The sequence below is a fragment of the Eptesicus fuscus genome, chromosome 1 (genome assembly GCF_027574615.1).
Source record: "Eptesicus fuscus isolate TK198812 chromosome 1, DD_ASM_mEF_20220401, whole genome shotgun sequence".
Taxonomy (NCBI): domain Eukaryota; kingdom Metazoa; phylum Chordata; class Mammalia; order Chiroptera; family Vespertilionidae; genus Eptesicus; species Eptesicus fuscus.
Genome location: NC_072473.1, coordinates 71,434,412 through 71,454,221, shown reverse-complemented (window position 1 = coordinate 71,454,221; position 19,810 = coordinate 71,434,412). Strand labels below are relative to the sequence as shown.

Below are 19,810 nucleotides of genomic sequence, written 5' to 3'. Positions count from 1 at the left end.
GAGAGTGCCTGACAGGAGCCTGGACTGCAAAGAAGGAAGAGGAAGCAGCCATGGGGAGCTCTTCCAATTCCCCTACATGGCCACCCTACCCCCACCCCTGCACCCACTGCGGGGGTGGAGAGGCTGACTGGACAGGGAGAAGACCCAGCTTGGGGGGAAGCTGCAGCCTGCACTTCTGACTCTCGATTTCTTCCCCCGCCACCCCCGCCAGGGGCACCCACAACAATAGCAAGTCAGCGACCACCCATTAGTGCCCCTGAGGCACCTGGGGCTTTCAGCCCGCCACTGCTGGGCCCCCTCCTCCTCTCCTCCCTACAACTCCAGACCTGAGTGGAGGCAGACTTGAGAGGCCCCCCAGGGTCAGATCCTTCCCCTGACAGCAGAAGAAGTGTGGTAAACCTCTCTGGGGGCCCGGCTAAACCTGCCCTCCTAGCCTGCCTGGCTCCAACCTTGCCTGGCCGCCACCCCACTCCAGGATATTGGAACCCCACCCTGAGCAGGTACAGCTGTGAAACAGCCACATACAATTTAAAGAATGGTGCCAAGTGGGAAGGTATGACAGTTACTCCCCTTCGGCCTCGCCGCCCCCTAGCACCCCCTAACTACCTTGCCCCCCACCAGAACCTCTAGGGATGACCACCACTACAGGGCTGCTGCTGGCCAGAGCCCACCCCTCTGAGGCCTGTGGAACCCTCTGCAAAGCTTCCATAGCTACAGTCCCAGGAAATAATCATGCCGTCCTCCCCCTAATCAGCACCTGCTGCCTGCGAGAGTACACGTGGGCTTAAAAATAACAATCCCTTCCCATTTAGACATCACTTACTTGATGAAACATTTCTAGGTTTATTAGCTCAGAACCTGCTCATGACAACCCAGTGAGGTAGGCAGAGAAGAGATTACAGTTCCCATTGTATATGCGTATGTATTCAGAAATGAAGCTCAGAGAGGAAAAGTGTCAAGCCCACTGGTTCCCAAGGTGCAGCACATGCCCCACAGAGGGGGGCGCAATTTGATTTTAAGTGGGGGCAATTTGAGAATGAGTTAACAGTGAATTTTTTGCCTTTCTTATAGTTCTAGGGGGCCTCATCTACAGCATATCCTACATAATAAAAGGCTAATGTGCAAATGACCGAATGGTGGAATGACAGGTCACTATGATGCGTGCTGACCACCAGGGGGCAGACACTCAATGCAGGAGCTGCCCCCTGGTGGTCAGTGTGCTACCACAGGGGGAGCACTGCTCAGCCAGAAGCCGGGCTCATGGCTGGCGAGCACAGCAGCAGTGGTGGGGGCCTCTCCCATCTCCGTGGCAATACTAAGGATGTCTGACTGACAGCATAGGCCCACTAAGCCGTCAGTCGGACATCCCCCCAGGGCTCCTGGACTGCGAGAGGGTGCAGGCCAGGCTGAGAGACCCCCCAAGTGCACGAATTTTGTGCACTGGGCCTCTAGTACTAAAAATCCTATCTAATAAAGAGGGAATATGCTAATTGACCCTCACACTGTCACAAAGATGGTGGTGCCCACAGCCAATAAGGAGGGAATATGCTAATTGACTGCCACACCCTCAAAGGTGGTGGCACCCACAGCCAATAAGAGGGAATATGCTAATTGACTGCCACGCCCTCAAAGATGGCGGCACCCACAGCCACAAGGTGGTGGCACCCAGTCTCTTCAGCCCTGCCAGGGTGGCAGGTGCACAGCAAGGCAGAGCCTGCCCCCAGGCGGGCCCAACTGCTCCACGCGCCTGCCTCCAGAGTCCCCCAGTCCCCTCAGCCCCCCAGCCACCCAGGGCTGGCCCGAGGTACAGGCAAGCCTTGGATGGTGGCTGCCCAGCTGCCCAGGGCTGCCCAAGTCTCAGGTAACCAGGGCTGGCCGAGGCTTGTGCTGCTGGCAGTGGCAGCAGCAGAGGTGTGATGGGGCATCACCTTTCCCTGATTGCCTGGTCACCTCCTGCCCCTGAGGGCTCCTGGACTGTGAAAGGAGGCAGGCTGGGCTGAGGGACCACCCACTCCAGTGCATGAATTTTCATGCACTGGGCCTCTAGTGAGAAAATAAAAATCAATCATAATTATGTTGACCAATGTCACCCCAATAAAATTTGATAAAAATAAAAATAAATAAATAAATAAAATCATAATTATATCACTCGCATCATTTAACTTCTCTTTTGCTTATATGATTTCAGTATGCTTTCTGAACACACATGCACACATTTTTATAAAAGAAAATTGTATATGTTGTGTTGTATTTGTTTTTTCATATGAGACCATATTCTGGACACTTTGTCTTATTATTACACCTTTTTCTTCTTTTATAATATTGTAATGGCTATAAAGCACATAATGTAATGTTGTAGCATATTTTAAAATTTAAATTTCAGTGCCATCTGTAAGTTTGGTGCTTAAGCTTATTAACTCGTCAAATCAAAATTGTACATGACTTTCCGTGTATTCTGAAAAGGTGATTTTTTTCTCTTTAGTATATAGCTTGGTTAATACTTTTAGACTATCTCAGTATAGTATTTATTTTAAAATAGAACTGTTCTGCAGGAGTTTTGAATTTTGATGAGGTTGTACTTATACATGTTTAAGAAACCATTCGCTGCACTTTTGTCATATAGATTTCTCCTATATTTTATGGTTCTGTACCAAAATGTTATTGGCTTCTTGAGTTGTGGCATAATTTTCATTTCACTGAGATTTAAAGATTTGAAAGCATGTGAATCTCTTTTATAAACTTGGTAAACACCAAATAAATTACAGCTCACAAATTCTGTCCTCAAATTCAACGAGGTATAAATTTGAGGTGTCTCTGTTATTGAATAAACAAAGTCATATTACATCTTTTTACAGAGTGAAAAACATGCTCAAAATGTTAGGTTTTATTTTCATATGTATGGAAAACAAAATGAAGTGCCTAGTAAAAAAATGAAGATGGATGTTAGAAATTTCCAGGTGAGTGGTCTATGTTGATGTTGTAATTCTAAATTTTGAGTTATTGAATCTTTCTAATAAGATTGTGCTTATTTCAGGTGCATAAGACTGAAGTAGTGGACAGAAACAAATTTTGTGATCTCTGCAACATGATTTTTAGCTCTCCAGTTGTTGCTCAGTCTCACTATGTGGGGAAAGTCCATACTAAAAAATTGAAGCAATTAATGGAGGAGCATGATCAGATATCTAGATCAGGATTTCAGCCAAAGATGGGTAAGATTACATTTACTTATTTAGCTTCAATACAGGATGTCTCATTTCCCCCCAACTCTGCCATCCATTTTCTTTTTCAGAGAAACTTTCACTCCAGGGCAACATATTGATTCTCCTTCCTTCTCCTTCTCCTTCTCCTTCTCCTTCTCCTTCTCCTTCTCCTTCTCCTTCTCCTTCTCCTTCTCCTTCTCCTTCTCCTTCTCCTTCTCCTTCTCCTTCTCCTTCTCCTTCTCCTCCTCCTCCTCCTCCTCCTCCTCCCCCTACCCCTACCCCTACCCCTCCCCCTACCCCTACCCCTCCCCTCCCCCTTTTTCTTTCTTCTTTCTTTTTTCTTCTTTCTTCTTCTTCTTCCCAGTTAATCGCTTTCTGTGTACTTATAATTTACTATACAGATTATAATTGTTAGCTGAATTTTAGGAAATATTATGACCTCTTCTTTTCAGTTTATTAAATTCAAAAGCAGGTGATTTGCTATGCCTGCTATGAAGAAACAATAACCAGCATGAATTCTTCACTTTCTAATCAAATCATAAAATCTTAGCTTCTTACTTCTTCCCCTTGGCATCTGTCTCATTCTTTTTTTAAATTTAGTACTTCTCAGAACGTCATCTCATGTGTGGGTTCAGACTCCATAATATAGCTATGATTCAGCATGTCCTGACTACAACTGTAGGCAAAAAAAAAATAAGTAAGTTATAGAATCTCCTTTTACCCTGATAGCTCATTTCTTTCTTTCTAAGAATATAAAGAAAAAAGTATCATCAATCAATAGTTATTAAGTATCTATTTTTATGCTAGACCCTAAAGATATAGTGAACTATAAAACATTGCCTCTTTCTTCCTTCCAGTGATGTTGGGTCACAAGCATATGAGAGATATCACCCAAACTTCTCATTTCTGGCCTGAGGTGGCAGAGTACACCCTGGAAAACCTAACTAGTACTTCAAAAAATTTGTGTGCTAGAACGGAAAATGAGATGATTAATCCTCTGAATAAATAATTTACCACATTTTCACTAGCTTCAACATTTTAAGGATATGGCATGCCTGGCATGGAAAATTTACCAACATTAATTTCCAATTGATAGTGTAGGCCTCATCCAGCATTAAAACATATTGTCTTAATAAATTAACTCAGAATTATTTTAAAATTTATTTTAGTCTCTCTAATTTTTGTTTTTCTGTCTGTCAGCCTAAAAGGGCCAAAATCAGTGTGCCCTACAAAAGAAATCATCTTGTAAAGCTTTATCTTCAGTTCCCCAAATGCATCAATTTGGTCTCAGAGAGGAGATCAAATGAAAGAGCTCTGAAATAACAATAATTGTGAAAGTATATAATTTTATAGCCTTAAACACCTGCATACATTTTATTTTGATACAGATACAGCAAATCTGGACTGAATAGATGACTTACTCTGCTACTCAGGGACCCCAACTTAGTATTTGGTATCATTTGTTTTACCCTCACCAATTTCAAGAATCATCCTAAAACAGCTCTCATGCTTTCATTGATTTTTTTTCCAATTAATATAATTAGTCAATGCCTGATGTCAAATATCCTTTCCTGTATCTTTATTGGAGAAACTTGGTGACTGCTTTGTATTCAACTTTCCTTTCCTTTCTCACAGAAGGCAATTATTTTTAACCTGAATGTGAAAAAAATAAAAAGATAGTGGGTTTTAAAAGCATTCTAAATTTCCCTAATACTTTATAATCAATGTAGCTCTCATAGCTGAACACATGTTGATCCCTTCTCATTATGACTATTTCAGCAGGTGTGCCTATTACTTCTGCAGAATCAACTTTTCTGAAGCCCCTTGCAGTCAAGCCTCCTTCAGGTGGGATTAAAGACAAGACTATGCCTTACTCTTCCAGCACTGCTTTGGATTTGAATAATCCAAACAAGTATTGCAAACTCTGCTTTGCTTCTTTTAATAGTCTATTAATGGCCCAACAACATTATGTTGGGACAAAACACAAAATAAATGAAGCTAGAAAGAAGTATGTAGAAAAGATAAAAGAGAAACTTTTTCTATCAAAATCAGATGCAAATGGTAAACAGTAAAAATATCACAAAAATTTCATAGGAAGTTTGTATTTTTAAACACAAACTACTGGCTTATGTAGATACAATTTTACTCTTATTGAATAGGAGGTTGATAGTACTCATGGGATCATATATTTTTAGGTAAGTAAGGACTTAGAGTCTATCTGGTTCTGTCTGTTGGTTTTCTAGAAAATGAGACCCAGAAAGTTTTAAATGACCCTTATTAATTAAGGAAAAAATATAGATATTTTCATGGCTCCTTGTTATATCATAAGTACATAAGGAAGTATTTTAAATTAGTATTGTGTGGTTTTACCATGTATTCACTAAGTATGTTTTAAGTGTCTCTTGGGAATACAAATGAGGATGGATATACTATTTTCCCAGAGTAAGTGTATAAACTAGTTAGGTTAGCAATATTTCATTGCAAGTGGCTACAGACATGGATTTATGCACGTATTTATGGAGGAGTGAAACATCATGGTTGAAAAATCTTCTTAGAGGAAATACATGATTTAGATTGGTAGGAGTGGGAAGGAGAGAGGATGAACAAAGGTGCTAAGAAAGAGTGTCAAGAATTCAGGCCACATCCTACCTAATAATAGACAAATATGCAAATTGACCATACCTCTGACACACCCACAAGCCATGCCCACAAGCCATGCCCACCATTCTATCAGAGCGAGCATGCAAATTAACCCAAACCAAGATGGCTACAGCCACAGAGAGCAAGGTTTCCTAGGTAACAGAGGAAGACAAGCTATCCTCCGGCCCTTGCCAGGCCTAAGCCTCCACTCAAGCTACAAAGTTTCAATTATAGAAGGTAAACAAATTCAAACAAATGGCGGCAGAATGGAGCTTGAGAGAGCAGGCCAGGGTTGCCGCCAGCAACAGGGGAAGCAAAGCTTTCCACACACCCTGGCCGGGCCCACCTGCTTTTGGCAACAAAGTTTCAATTATAACCCCAACACAAATGGCTGCCGGCCTTGGAGGGAGCCCCAGGCTTGGCTCCGCTCCAGGCTACAAAGTTTCAATTGTAGAAGGAAAATAAATTCCAGATACCAGGGCCTCTGCTTGGGTTGCCAGGGGGCATGGCCAGCTTGCAAACCACCACAGGCCCCTCGCTCAGGCCGCCCCATGCCCCAAGGGAACACCCACCTGATCCGGGACGCCCTTCAGGGCAAACCAGCTGGCCCCCACCCCTGTACCAGGCCTCTATCCTATCTAATAAAAGAGTAATATACAGATTGATCATCACTGAAACACACAATATAGCTGCCCCCATGTGGTCAAAGATCCTGAACCCATGTGGACACAAGATGGCCACCACAAGATGGCCAGCAGGAGAGGGCAGTTGGGAGGCACCCAGCCTGCAAGGGAGGGCAGTTGAGAAGGACCAGGCCTGCAAGGGAGGGCAGTTGGAGGTGATCAACCCTGCAGGAGAGGGCAGTTAGGGGTGACCAGGCCAGCAGAGGAGGGAATTGGGGGCAAACAGACTGGCAGCAGAGTGGTTAGGGGGTGATCAGGCTGGCAGGCAGAAGCGGTTAGGGGCAATTAGGAAGGCAGGCAGGCAAGCAGTTGGGAGCCAGCAGTCCTGGATTGTGACAGGGATGTCCGACTGCCCGTTTAGGCCTGGTCGGACATCCCTTGAGGGGTCCCATATTGGAGAGGGTACAGGCTGGGCTGAGGGACAACCCCCCTCTGTGCATGAATTTCATGCACCAGCCTCTAGTATGTAATAACTTAATCAATAAAGAAATCATAAAAAAAGAATTCAGGCATAAATAAAAATTCTGATCCTGATTGGAGTAATCTACTTGCTGTTCTAACCTTTTTTTTTTTTTTCATTTTACCCTCATAGGCACCTTCTCACTATTTGTATATTTTATTCCCTTTTCATATTTTCTTCCACCTATGTCTTTTCCTCTACTCACTGTTATTTTTAAGTCTTTCCTTACTAGACCTTTTCTGCTTCATGTGAAAATGTTCATTACTTTCTTCTTAAAGCTCTATTCTTTTGTCATATGTTACTCCTATGCTCTGGTTCTTCTCCTGTGATTCTACTTCTTTTCTGTTTGTGTTTTTTTGTTTTTTTTTTTGGGGGGGGGCTCTTTTTTAAAAAAAGTCCATTACCTAAATGTAGATATTCCCATTGTTCCATTCTTGACCTTACTCTACAAACATGACCTAATCTACTCTCTGATTTTGTCTCTCATCTGTATGCTTATGAGTTTTCCGTCAAGCTTTAGACTCATAGATCCAAATGGCAGCTGTTACTTCCCCTGGATACCTTATAGCTATTTCAAATCCACTGAGTCATTCAAACTAGAAACCTGTAATTAATTAAGAATCCCCCACACCACCGTAATCACTTTCTATATCGAATGAAGCACCAAACCATGACTGTTTTACCTCCAAAATATTGTTTTCCTTATCTTCAGCCTGTTCTTCCCACACTAGTTCAGACCCTCAACATCTTTCCTACAGCTTTGCTCCTCAAAGTATGGTTTGTGGACAGCATCATTGGCATCACTTGAGAGCTTGTTAGAAAAAAAAGAATTTCAGGCCTCACTTCAGACCTACTGAATCAAAATATGCATTTTAACAAGATCCCCAGGTGATTTGTATACACAATAAATTTTGAGAAGCATTGTTCTAGAATATTGCTATAACCTCTCAACCACTCTCCCTGCTGTCTGTTTTGTCTGTCCAGATCTGTCCTCAATTTAACCACTAGAATCCTGTATAATAAAGAGGTAATATGCAAATTGACCATCACTCCAACACACAAGATGGCCGCCCCCATGTGGACACAAGATGGCTGCCACAAGATTGCCTGAAGAGGAGGGCAGTTGGGGGGACCAGGCCTGCAGGGGAGGGCAGTTGGGAGGGACCATGCCTGCAGGGGAGGGCAGATGGGGGCAATCAGGCTGGCAGGGGAAGGCAGTTAGGGGTGACTGGGCCAACAGGGGAGGGCAGTTGGGGGGAACCAGGCCTGTGGGGGGGTGTACTTGGGGTGCACCAGGCCTGCAGGGGAGGGCAGTTAGGGGTGACCGGTACAGCAGGGGAGGACAGTTGGGGGTGACTAGGCCTGCAGGGAAGGGCAGTTGGGGGGAACCAGGCTTGCAGGAGAGGGCAGTTAGAGGTGACCAAGCTGGCAGGGGAGGGCTGTTAGGGGTGACCAAGCAGGCAGGGGAGAGCAGTTGGGGGTGACCAGGCCTGCAGGGGAAGACAGTTAGGGGTTACCAGGCTGGCAGGGCAGGGCAGTTAGGGGTGACCATGCCGGCAGGAAAGGGCAGTTAGGGGCAATTGGGTTGGCAGGGGAGCAGTTAGGCGTCAATCAGGCTGGCAGGGGAGTGGTTAGGGAGTGATCAGGCTGGCAGGCAGAAGCGGTTAGGGTCAATCAGGCAGGCAAGCAGTTGGGAGCCAGCAGTCCTGGATTGTGAGAGGGCTGTCCGACTGCCCATTTAGGCTTGATACCCTGGTCGGACATCCCTCGAGGGGTCCCAGATTGGACAGGGTGCAGGCTGGGCTGAGGGACACAATCCCCTTGCACGAATTTTGTGCACCAGGCCTCTAGTATTTCACATAAAGTGTACATTTTTCCATGTCATTCCTTTGCTTAAAAATTCTTAATTGTTTCTCTATTTTCTAAGGATAAAATCTAAGCTTCAAAGCTCTTTACCATCTTGTCCCTGCCTACCTTCTCAAGGCTTATCCTCTGCTACTTCCTGCCATGATCTGCATAGGTCAGAACCTACAAACTCTTTAAGGTTTCCAAAAATCATTATCCTATTTCTTGTATCTATGGCCTTGTTCATGTTGCCTTTGCCTGGAACATCTCCATGTCCTTCTTGTCTTGGCTAACTTCCACCCATTCTTGCATATCTAGTTATCTCTCCATGTATCTTTAGCTCCCATTAGAATGTAAGGTATTTGAGGGAAGGGACATCACTTAACTAATTTCTATTTCCAGTGGCAGAGTATGTCTACCTAAATAGAGATTAGTCTAATATATGAACCAACAAACTATTTATTTTTATATATTGAGTGCTAACCCTGTCTTTATACTACTTAAGTTTCTTAATGTGATTCAAATTATCTCCCAAAGTCACACAGAGATCTGTGTTTTTATAGAATGTTTATTTAGGCAGTGTAGAAATAGAAGTCATAGCACTTCTGAGAGTAGTAGATGTTTGGAGAAATCACAAACTTCCACTTGGTAGAGGTTTTTTATTTTTTTAGTTTTTGGTATTGTTGAGCTGAGGGTATCTGAAATAACTGGCTTCTAGTTTAATGGCATTAGGTAAAGTTGGAACTGAGTCAGCTATGAGAAGTGTGTGTACTCTGAAGGGGGATCATTTTAGTGCTCTGAGGTCTCAAGGTTATTAGAATAAGAGAAAAAAAGTTTTGGATAATATTATCATCTGCCTGGGGAAGTGTTGCTGATCATCTTCAGAATTCAATCCAATAATTGAAGTCATTTTACACAAGCTTCTAAAGCTAGAGCTCAAAGAAGAGATTATCAACCTTGCCTTGACTATTCCATTTTTTAGAACAGTAACCATTTGAGGATTAAAAAGTAGCTGGAGAATTTAATTTAGCAAATGAGAATTTCAAAGAACAGTAACAGCAGAAGCCTACATTATATATGAGCAAGTGGTAATACAAAAAGTGTTTAACATGTGCCACCTTAAATATGTCACTCTCCAACCATTTTCTCCCTTCTTACTCTCCCTGCCTTCTTTTCCATCTGCTATTGTTTATATGTTTCTACCATATCTAATCTCCCTCTTTCTTCATCATTTTCATTGTTTCTTTATGTTCTTTACCAGCCCAGATCTTATTAACACAGGAATGGCTACCATAACAATATGGAACTAAAGTATGTATGTATTATTTATTTATTTGTTTTGCATATCTTACTAATTTCTAGCCCCATTATTGCACATAGTTGTCTCATTTTCACCTGTAACTCAACATATCTTACACTGAAATAATAATCTACTCTAAAACCAACTTGAATTTCCCAAGTTGTCTCTCTTTGCCAGCAGTACCACTCTTTGTCACCTACACTTGAATCTTTGAGGGCTTTGAATACTTAATTCTCTCTATCCTGTCCATCAGTCAGTCTTACTAAGTCTTCTTAGCACTATTTCTCCTTACTGTACCCTTCCATTACATTCCCACTACCTTCACCTCACACTTTAATGCTGCAACAACCTTCTGAAAGGCTTTACTTATATCTCATTGTTATTCTCTCATTACCTAGTAGCAACAGGGCTGGGATGAGCGGGAGTGGCAGGTGGAGTTGGACTGCTGGTTTCAACCCGATCCCCACAGGCCACACCGCGGGACCCCACCAGTGTGGAAATCTGTGCACCAGGCCTCTAGTATTTACATAACTGTGGTCTCCTTACTTCTAGGCTTTCTCCTCTCAAATTCATCCTTCCTATTGTAGCTAGAGGAGAGATTTCTGCTTAAACCACTTCAAGGTTCCCAATGCACAAAATAAAAAGTCTAGGCTCCTTAGCATAGCATATAAGTCTCTCTTTGATATGACAGCCTTTTGCCTCTCCCATCTCATACCCTTATATTTATTTCTACAACAATTCAAATTTTAAAAAACAATTCGAAATTTTAAGAAGTTCCTGCAGACATTCCGGTGCTTTCCCCCCTCTTTTTAAAAAGGAGTTTATTGGGGTGACATTGGTTTCAAGTGTACAATTCTATGCTATATCATCTGTATATTGCATTGTGTGTCCACCACCCAAATTCAAATCTCCTTCTCTCGCCATATATTTGATGTCCTTTACCCTTTACCACTCCCAACCCCTTTTCTCGGGTAAACACCATACTGTTGTCTGTGTCTATGAGATTTTGTTTGTTTGTCTTGTTTGTTCATTAGTTGCTTCCAGTTTTATATCCCACATATGAGTGAAATTATATGGTTCTTGACTTTTATCGCCTGACTTATTTTGCTTAGCATGCTGTTCTCAAGATCTATCCATGTTGTTGCAATGGCAGTATTTCATCTTATGGTTGAGTAGCATTCCAGTGTGTGTGTGTGTGTGTGTGTGTGTGTGTGTGTGTGTGTGTGTATCTCACATCAATTTCTTTTTTAATGCTATTTCCTCTGCCTGCGGTACTCAACTCTTTTCATCACGTTAACTATTTTTCATCCTTCCAAGTTTAACTAAGGCATCATTTCTTCCAGGAGACCTCTTCAGACCCTCGTATTGTTCTCATTGCCTCTGATTATTTGAGCTCCTGTACACATTAAGCATACCTCTCTTACCTTTTACCAAATGAAGTTGAACTCTGTTCATGCATCTGTTTTTCACTTGGATTTGTGAGCAACCTGCCCATTTTATTCATCTTGTACCCTTAGCATCTAGCATGATGTTTGGTCCCACATTGATGCTTGTTGAACAGATTATTTGAATTAAACACATCATGCTAATTTCTGTCTCTGCCATACCTGATATTGTTTTTATCCCCTGGAATGCCCTTATCTGTTTTCTTTTACATTTCAAATCCTTCTTCTCCTCCAAGATCCATCACGACTTTCTTCACTGCTCTAGCTCTTGGTATTATCCTCTTCCTCTGATTTTTCATAGGCTTTACTGTTCATTGACAATTGCATTAACTATAGCCCCTTAATTGAATTAGTCTCCTTGAGACAACGCATTATATTTTATTCTTTAATATCCTTCTCAGTGCTTTATATGGCAATGACTATATAATTTTTCCTCAATTAATATTTGCTAATAGTTTATGGAGAGGAAGTGTTGTGTAGATGGATAAACATAGATTCAGAGACATGTTTAAAGTCACTTGCCCAGTTGCAATTCAGATTCTTCAACTATAAAATGAAAATAAGGCTACTTCACAGGATTGAAAAAGGATGAAATAAAGCAGTATATACAGTATCCACAGAATAGGTCCTCAACAAATGTTAGTTTTTAAAAAATGCTTTGTTCTCCTGTCACAAAAATTTTTTAAAAAGGTAAACTGGACATTTTTTTCTTCATAAGTTAAATCCCATATTAAGTTGCATTTTTGCTTACACATAGCTATTAATTGCTTTATCCCCATTTAAGATATTAGACCTATGTTTCTCATCCTTGACTACATATTAGAATAACTCAGGGAGCTGTTAGAAATTCCAGTGCTCAGGCCTTCCCTCAAATCAATTATATAAGAATCCCTGGGACCTACATATTAATGTTTTGTTTTCTTTTTCAACTCCCTAATTGATTATAATATAGAGCCAAGATTGAGGACCACAATGTTAGACTATGAAGACATGCACTTCCCTAATCTATGCTTTGAAAACAAAGACCTTAATGAAGGGATTTATGAGATTGGGCTATGATTAGGAGAAATGTGGGCCCCACATGTGGTTATGGAAGATTCTGAAAGGTACAAGGTGCAAAGAATCTTGAGTTTCTGGGTGAAGTCAGAAACAAGGAATCCTAGGAGAGCTAAGGGCAGCAAAGCTGGACAGGACTAAGGAGCAGATTCAGATAGGGGGTTAGAGAGCATAAGAAACATATTGAGGCAGATTCCAGGAGTATTAGATCAGGAATTTTAATCTCAGGGCCAATAAATATATTTTATATCTTCACAGAAAGGGTTTACACTGTATTTATATATTATTTTCTGAAATGTGGATATCTTAAAAAAAGATAAGGATTATCAGTGTGTGAAAAAGACAATGGCTAAGTTAATAGTAATGAGACCACAGTTTCAGAACTGACTCTAGACCTTTCATGTGTGATCTGCAGTTCCTCTAAACTCTTGTATTATCCTATATAAAACCTTATATTATCCTATATAATACAAGCCTAATATGCTAAGTGTCCAATCGTCCAGTTGGCCGTTCAACCAATCAAAGTGTAATATATTAATGATATGCTAAGGCCACTCAGTGGTTCACTATGATGTGCACTGACCACCAGGGGCAGACAGTTGACTGGTTGACCAGTCACTATGATGTGCACTGACCACCAGGGGGCAGATGCTCTGACTGGTAGGTTAGCTTGCTGCTGGGGTCCGACTGATTGGGACTAGGCGAGACAGGCTGGACATGCCCGGGAGCCCTTCTGTGGTCCCTCCCTATCTGGCCAACCTCCCGTGTCCCTCCCTGGCCCCGATCATGCACTGGTGGGGTCTCTTGCCTGGCCTGTGCCCTCTCGCAATCCAGGACCCCTTGGGGGATGTCGGAGAGCTGGTTTCAGCCAGATGGTGGAATGACCAGTAGCTATCATGTGCACTGATCACCAGGGGGCAGACACTCAATGCAGGAGCTGCCCCCTGGTGGTCAGTGTGCTCCCACAGGAGGAGCGCTGCTCAGCCAGAAGCCAGGCTCTGTGGCAGTGCTAATGATGTCTGGGGGGAGCGGGCCTAAGTCGTCAGTCAGACATCCCACGAGGGCTCCTGGACTGTAAGAGGGCACAGGCTGGGCTGAGGGACCCCCCTGAGTGCAATAATTTTGTGCACCAGGCCTCTAGTCCTATATAAAACCCTAACATGCAAATAGACCGAACAGTGAATGACCGGTTGCTATGATGCGTACTGACCACCAGAGGGCAGCTCCTGTGTTAATTGCCTGCCCCTCAAGAGGGAGGTAACCAGTAGGCGGCACCAGGCCCCCAGCCAAGGCAGGTGCCAGCAGGGGGTCCCCTGATTGCCCCGCCCACTGGTCGCCCCACAGATTGGCCCTGATTGCCGGCCAGGCCTCAGGACCCTACCCTATACATTGGGAACAGTCTCTTAGATTTAAAAATTAAAACCTGGCAAGGCTACTCTAACACTGAAAAAAACAGGATGATGCAGTGATGACATGCATGGACTCTGGCTTGCACATTTTGTGGTCAGCCCTGATTCTGACACTTATAACTATGTGACAAAGCCAATTACTTAACTTCTCTCTGCTTCAGTTTTTCCACCCATAAGATGGGGAAAATGGCACTACTGCCTCAGAAGGATCATGTTATATACTACTTTTTATAATCAGGGCAAAAAAATGTGGGTGCCCATACAAGAGCAAGATGCCTTTCACCTGTATGAAAGTATGGTCACTGGTGCATGCAGCATCCCAGATTGCGAGAGGGATGTCCAACTGCCAGGGCTGGGGCCTAAACCAGCAGTGGGATATCCCCTGAGGGCGCAGGCTGGACTGAGGGACCCCCCCCCCATGCACGAATTTCATGCATCGGGCCTGTAGTCTATATTATAATCTTATGTGATTTTTGAAGAAACAAAGGGGGAACTGAGAAAGACATTATATACCATTTATTTTATACACACTAAAGAAATATATAAAACCTCTGAAATACAATCTGAGTTTATAATCATAATGAAAGTCATTGACTTGATAATCTAGAGAAGTGGTGCTCAACAGTGGCTGCACAGAAAAATCATCTAGAACACTTTTAAAAAGTCAGAAAGCTTGGTTCCACTCTCAGAGATTCTGATTTAATGGCTCTGATGTGAGCTGTAACATGAAAAGTTTTAAAGTTCTCCATGTGGTTCTAATGTGTAACTAGCATTGAGAAACACTAATTTAGAGGAAACCAGGACTCCTGCTTATCTTGCATAACTTGAATGCCCTCAAAATGTATGGTATTGGCCAAGTGAATCTGAGCCTTAATTTCCATATCTGTTAAATAAAGATAGTAATAATTTACTGAAAAGCATTGTTGTGAGCATGAAGAGACCTCAATTTAGTCCTTAGCTTTGAAAGACATCCAGAATCTTCTAAGTTCATCTGCCTCAAATCAGGTACTCACCAAACCACAGACTTGGAAGATGCTGATAAATAAGGAACTGGAAAGTATTCCCTTAGTGCATTTTTCACACATTCTCTGATAACCACAGCTTTGGGTATTATTAAAATACAAATGCCCTGCCCCAGACACAGAAAAGCATGTTCTCCAAAGGAAGAGCCTGAAGATCTGTATTTTTCATTAACTTCCCAGTTTTTCCTATGGAAAATAATATAATAATTAATAAATAATAATACAAGAATAAACTGTGTCTTGCATACTCATAACTGTAAACCTACTTTTCCCCCACCCTGTATATATTTCAGTTCCCAGGGTTTAAAAAAATAATCATCCAGGGTATCCTTTTTTTTTTTTGGTATCAAATAATATGGGAAGCCAAATTATAATCAGAATATAACTTTGCAAGCACAAAATCAGAGCACAGGGAGAGAGGATAGTTTTGAGGAATCACTCATTCAAACTTTGTCATAATCTGCTAAGTTTTCCTGGCCCCAAATAGCGTGTGTGTCAAGAGTGAGCAGAGTTCTCATGTTCTTCAAAGTCAACATCTTTCTTTCCCTTTGGCAGTAGTTTCCTGTTTCTATGAATAATCTTTGCTTTGGAAAGGTCAATATACTTGGTAATGATTATTTTAGCATAATTTAAATGATTAAGTTGTTACTTTATTTCGAAGGTGACCTTTCTTGACACTAAAATCTCAGCAGCCACCAATTTATTGCCTTTTAAGGGTGGGATTGTTTTTTATTTTTGGCTTATGAAATTTATTGTTTCTTCTGACCAAAAAGATAATGGAAGGATGATGAGATCAAGAAAATAAAAATTAATTTATCCCCTGTTTACAATTCTACCTAAATAGCAGAATAGAGAGGTAGCTAGTGTACCTATTCTGTAGCTGTTAACTCTTTTGAAGTGGTAACTCATACTTTTGTTTTAGAATTTTGCTTTCAGCTTTTGTCCTGAGAGTGGTTCTCACTAAACCTCTCTCCTTTCTAAAATCTGTCTGTGGAAAGTACTTTTGATAAACTAATGTACTACAGTAATTTCAGGTAAGAGAGTAAAAATTTGCTTTTGTTTGCTTTTAATCTTTTGGGATGTTTCAGGTTTTGGTTGGGTGTAAAGAATAAGGGGCAAACAAAAAGAGGTTGGTTGAGGGGTTAAGAGGCAAAGGTTCATTGGGCCTACAGCACTCACACATAGAAACAATAAGCAGGCAGATAGCAGATTTTTTAGGAAGGAGGCCAAGGCTAGAGAAGCAGTGTGATGTTGTATAAAGAATTCTGGGCTTTAAACTAAGAGACATGAGCTCTGAGAGGCTATCTATATTACTAACTGGTTCTGTGACTTTGACTAAGTCACTTGACCTCTCTAGGACTTATCTTTAAACTAGAGGCCCGGTGCATGAAATTTGTGTACTGGGGGGGGGGGGGGTCCCTCAGCCCAGCCTGCACCCTCTTACAGTCTGGGACCCCTTGGGGGATGTCCATCTGCTGACTTAGGCCCGCTCCCCAGGGACATCCCTCTCGCAGTCCAGGACCCCTTGCTCCTTACTGCTCAACTGCTCATTTCTCCTTACCACTTGGCTAGCTGTTCCTTAGCGCAGATGCTGCAAGCCTGTCCTCTGCGGGAGAGCACTGAACACCAGGAGGCAGCTCCTGCATTGAGCGTCTGCCCCCTGGTGGTCAGTGCATGTCATAGTGACCGATTGTTCTGCCGGTCATTCTGCAGTTCAGTTGATTTGCATATTAGGTTTTTATTATATAGGATTGCGTAAGTTCAAGTAGATGGTGTCTACTAAATTCCTGTCCAGTTATGTGATTCTAAGTGTATCTATATTGACCTTCTTAATTTGAACTGTTTTTTTCAGCATTTAGTATGAGAACCTACTTTTGTCATATTTGTAATATCACCTTTACATCATTAGAAATGTTCCAGTTCCATGTGCAAGGAAGTGATCATCAAATCAAGTAAGTATTTTTTGCCAAAATGCTCCTGTGACACCAAAGACCAGTACCCTTGCATGTATTTTACAAATTTCCTAAGCATTTATTTCCTTATGAGTTAATCCTGTATATGATTTGTGGTATTTGTAACATATTTCATGCTTGTAACATCTCCCAGGAAGTTCTCTAACAGCATTATTTTTCTTTGGAGAGATGTTAAAGGATCATTCTCTGGCTAACAATACAAATTCAAATAATACCTGGTAGGTTGGCTTAGTTCCAGATTCAGTGATCTGGTTATCATTCTTCCAGTGAAGTATAGTGGTTAATAACAAAAGTCTTGCTGGTTGAGAGACCTGGATTGGAATACCAGATCTATCTTTCTATCAATTATGTAACTTTGGACAGTTCTGATATAAAGTGGTTATAATGAAATATAAAAATATGGGTAAGGTGCCTGGCCTGGAACATAGTAGGAGCTCAATAAATGTCTATTCCATTTTATTTTATTATTTTAAGGAGGAGGAGAAGATTGAGTGGACATTAAGGGGCTAGATAAGTCAGGTAGCAGGACAGATGGGTACTTACTGGTAGCTATTGTATATTGGTTTGTTGCTTTTAAAATCAAAGCATAACATTATTTTTTTTATTCTAGTAGAAAAGATTTATACTATTGAGTCTGAATACATAGGAGCTAAATTGTCTGACTCACCAAATTAACCTTCATTTAGACTTCTAAAAAATCTCAGGGTTCCAGAATAAATATCCATCACATTTAAAATATTTATACAAGGAACTAACTAACCAAAACTTTAAGACAATGTGATATTCAGATGAGATAATCTTCTGATGGTCTTTAAATATTATTGGTCCTTTCCCACACATCCAAGCATGTCTTACATTGTAAGTACTACAATATTATCAGATATGTCTGCTTCTTTGTACCCATATTCCCAGGCCTGAAAATGTTTTTATATGTAAAATATTGAGAAGTACCTGGGACATATCTGACCATTCTTGCTGCTTCTGTGTTGGCATAAAAGATCATGATTTATAGCTTTTATTTTAGGTAGGTTTTAAAAATTTGTTTGGGATTTTGTGGGATTTTATTAGACTAATCTTTTCAAAGGTACAGAAAAATATTCAGAATAAAATAATCTAGTAACAAGAACTTTCTACTGTTTTTTGTTGCAGAGAATCCATTATTATTAGTCTAGTGAATAATTCAAAGAAGACACAAGACTCTTACCAAGTTGAAAGTGCAGATTACATCAAAGCGCAGAAAGTTAGAGAACCAGAGCCCAAGATTTGTTTCAGAAAGATGGAAGATAATTCTTTGGAAACCCGTGGATACAGAAAAGTGGTTGATTCCCAATCCAGACATAGAGTATATGAACAAAGACACCCATATGAGACTTTCCAGACATACTCAGAATCATACAAAATTTCGCAAACAGTGAAAAACCACTTACCTCATTACTTACCAGCTTATTCAAAGAAGACATATGACTCTTTCCAAGATGAACTGGAATATTACATCAAAGTGCAAAAAGCCAGAGGATTACACCCAAAGACTTGTTTCAGAAAGATAAGAGGGAATTCTATGGAAACCCATGGGTACAGAGAAGTTGATTCTGGATCCAGACAAAGAATCAATGAGCAAAGATTTTCAGTTCAGACTTCCCATACCTTCCAACAACCATACAATATTTCACCAGTGGAAAGCCAGTCACATCACTGGTTACCACCAACTTATTTAAAGAGGACATACGATTCTTTCCAGAATGAACTTGAAGATTACATCGAAGTACAGAAAGCCAGAGGACTACATCCGAAGACTTGTTTCAGAAAGATAAGTGATAGTTCTACAGAAACCAATAAGTACAGAGAAATGTTTGATTCCAAATCCAGACATAGAATGTCTGAGCCAAGACTCCCATTTGAGACTTTCCAGATCTACCCAGAATCACACAATATTTCACAAGTAGTGAAAAATCAGTTACCTCATTGCTTACCAGCTCATGACAGCAAAAAGAAACTAGACTCTATGACCTATTGTCAGCCCACCAGAGACTATTTCCCAGAAAAACCAGTACCCCTAAGCCTTAGTCAGCAAGAAAATAACTCTGGCTTGTACAGTGTAGAATCTGAATTTTACAAGCACCTCTCCTTAGAAAACAACACCAGTGACCCTCAAGCAGGTCATAAACGGAGACATCAGAAGAGAAGGCATCTGGAGGAAGGTGAAGAAAAGCCAGAGAAAGAGCAGTCCAAGCATAAAAAGAAAAAGAGTGATGGGGATATGGATCTAAATATGGACAAGAGCATCCGACAAAAGAAAAGAGAGGGAGATAAAGTTAGTGTCAGTTCAGGCAAGCTTAAACACCGAAAAAATAAAAAAAGTAATGGTATACCCTCTACAAAAGAAGAACGTAAGCACAGGAAAGAGAAAAAGAAATCTGTTGAAGAAAAGACAGAAGAGGAAATGCTTTGGGATGAGTCTATTCTTGGATTTTGAACTTTTAGGTTAATTTACCTGAAGATGCATTGAAGAAATCTTATAAGAATATGGATTTAGGCAAAGAAACATTCAGTGAAGAAAAAGAGAGGTGGATACAGTCAGTGTCTGTTCAGTAAAGCTTTTTGTGTGTGTGTAAAAATTGAAATTGAATTAAAAGAAGAAACAAACAACCCTAAACCTAGCCTTTGAGAAAGAACATAAGAACAAAACAAGAACATAAGACAAAAGTATACCTATTGAAGAAAAGATAGAAGTCATTCTTTGGGATGAGTCTACTCTTGGATTTTGAATGTTTTAGTTT

General features: G+C 41.2%; 1 protein-coding gene across 1 annotated transcript in view; it reads left to right on the top strand.

Annotated features, from left to right (window-relative positions):
- ZMAT1 (zinc finger matrin-type 1) overlaps nt 1–19,506 on the top strand; it is a 71,608-nt gene extending 52,102 nt beyond the window's left edge. Inside the window, exons 3-7 of the mRNA XM_054716858.1 lie at nt 2,856–2,957; nt 3,035–3,209; nt 4,980–5,261; nt 16,913–17,012; nt 18,183–19,506. Of these exons, the coding sequence (XP_054572833.1) occupies nt 2,856–2,957; nt 3,035–3,209; nt 4,980–5,261; nt 16,913–17,012; nt 18,183–19,506 (1,983 nt within the window). The remainder of the gene's footprint in view (nt 1–2,855; nt 2,958–3,034; nt 3,210–4,979; nt 5,262–16,912; nt 17,013–18,182) is intronic.
- Nucleotides 19,507–19,810: the final 304 nt, after the last annotated feature.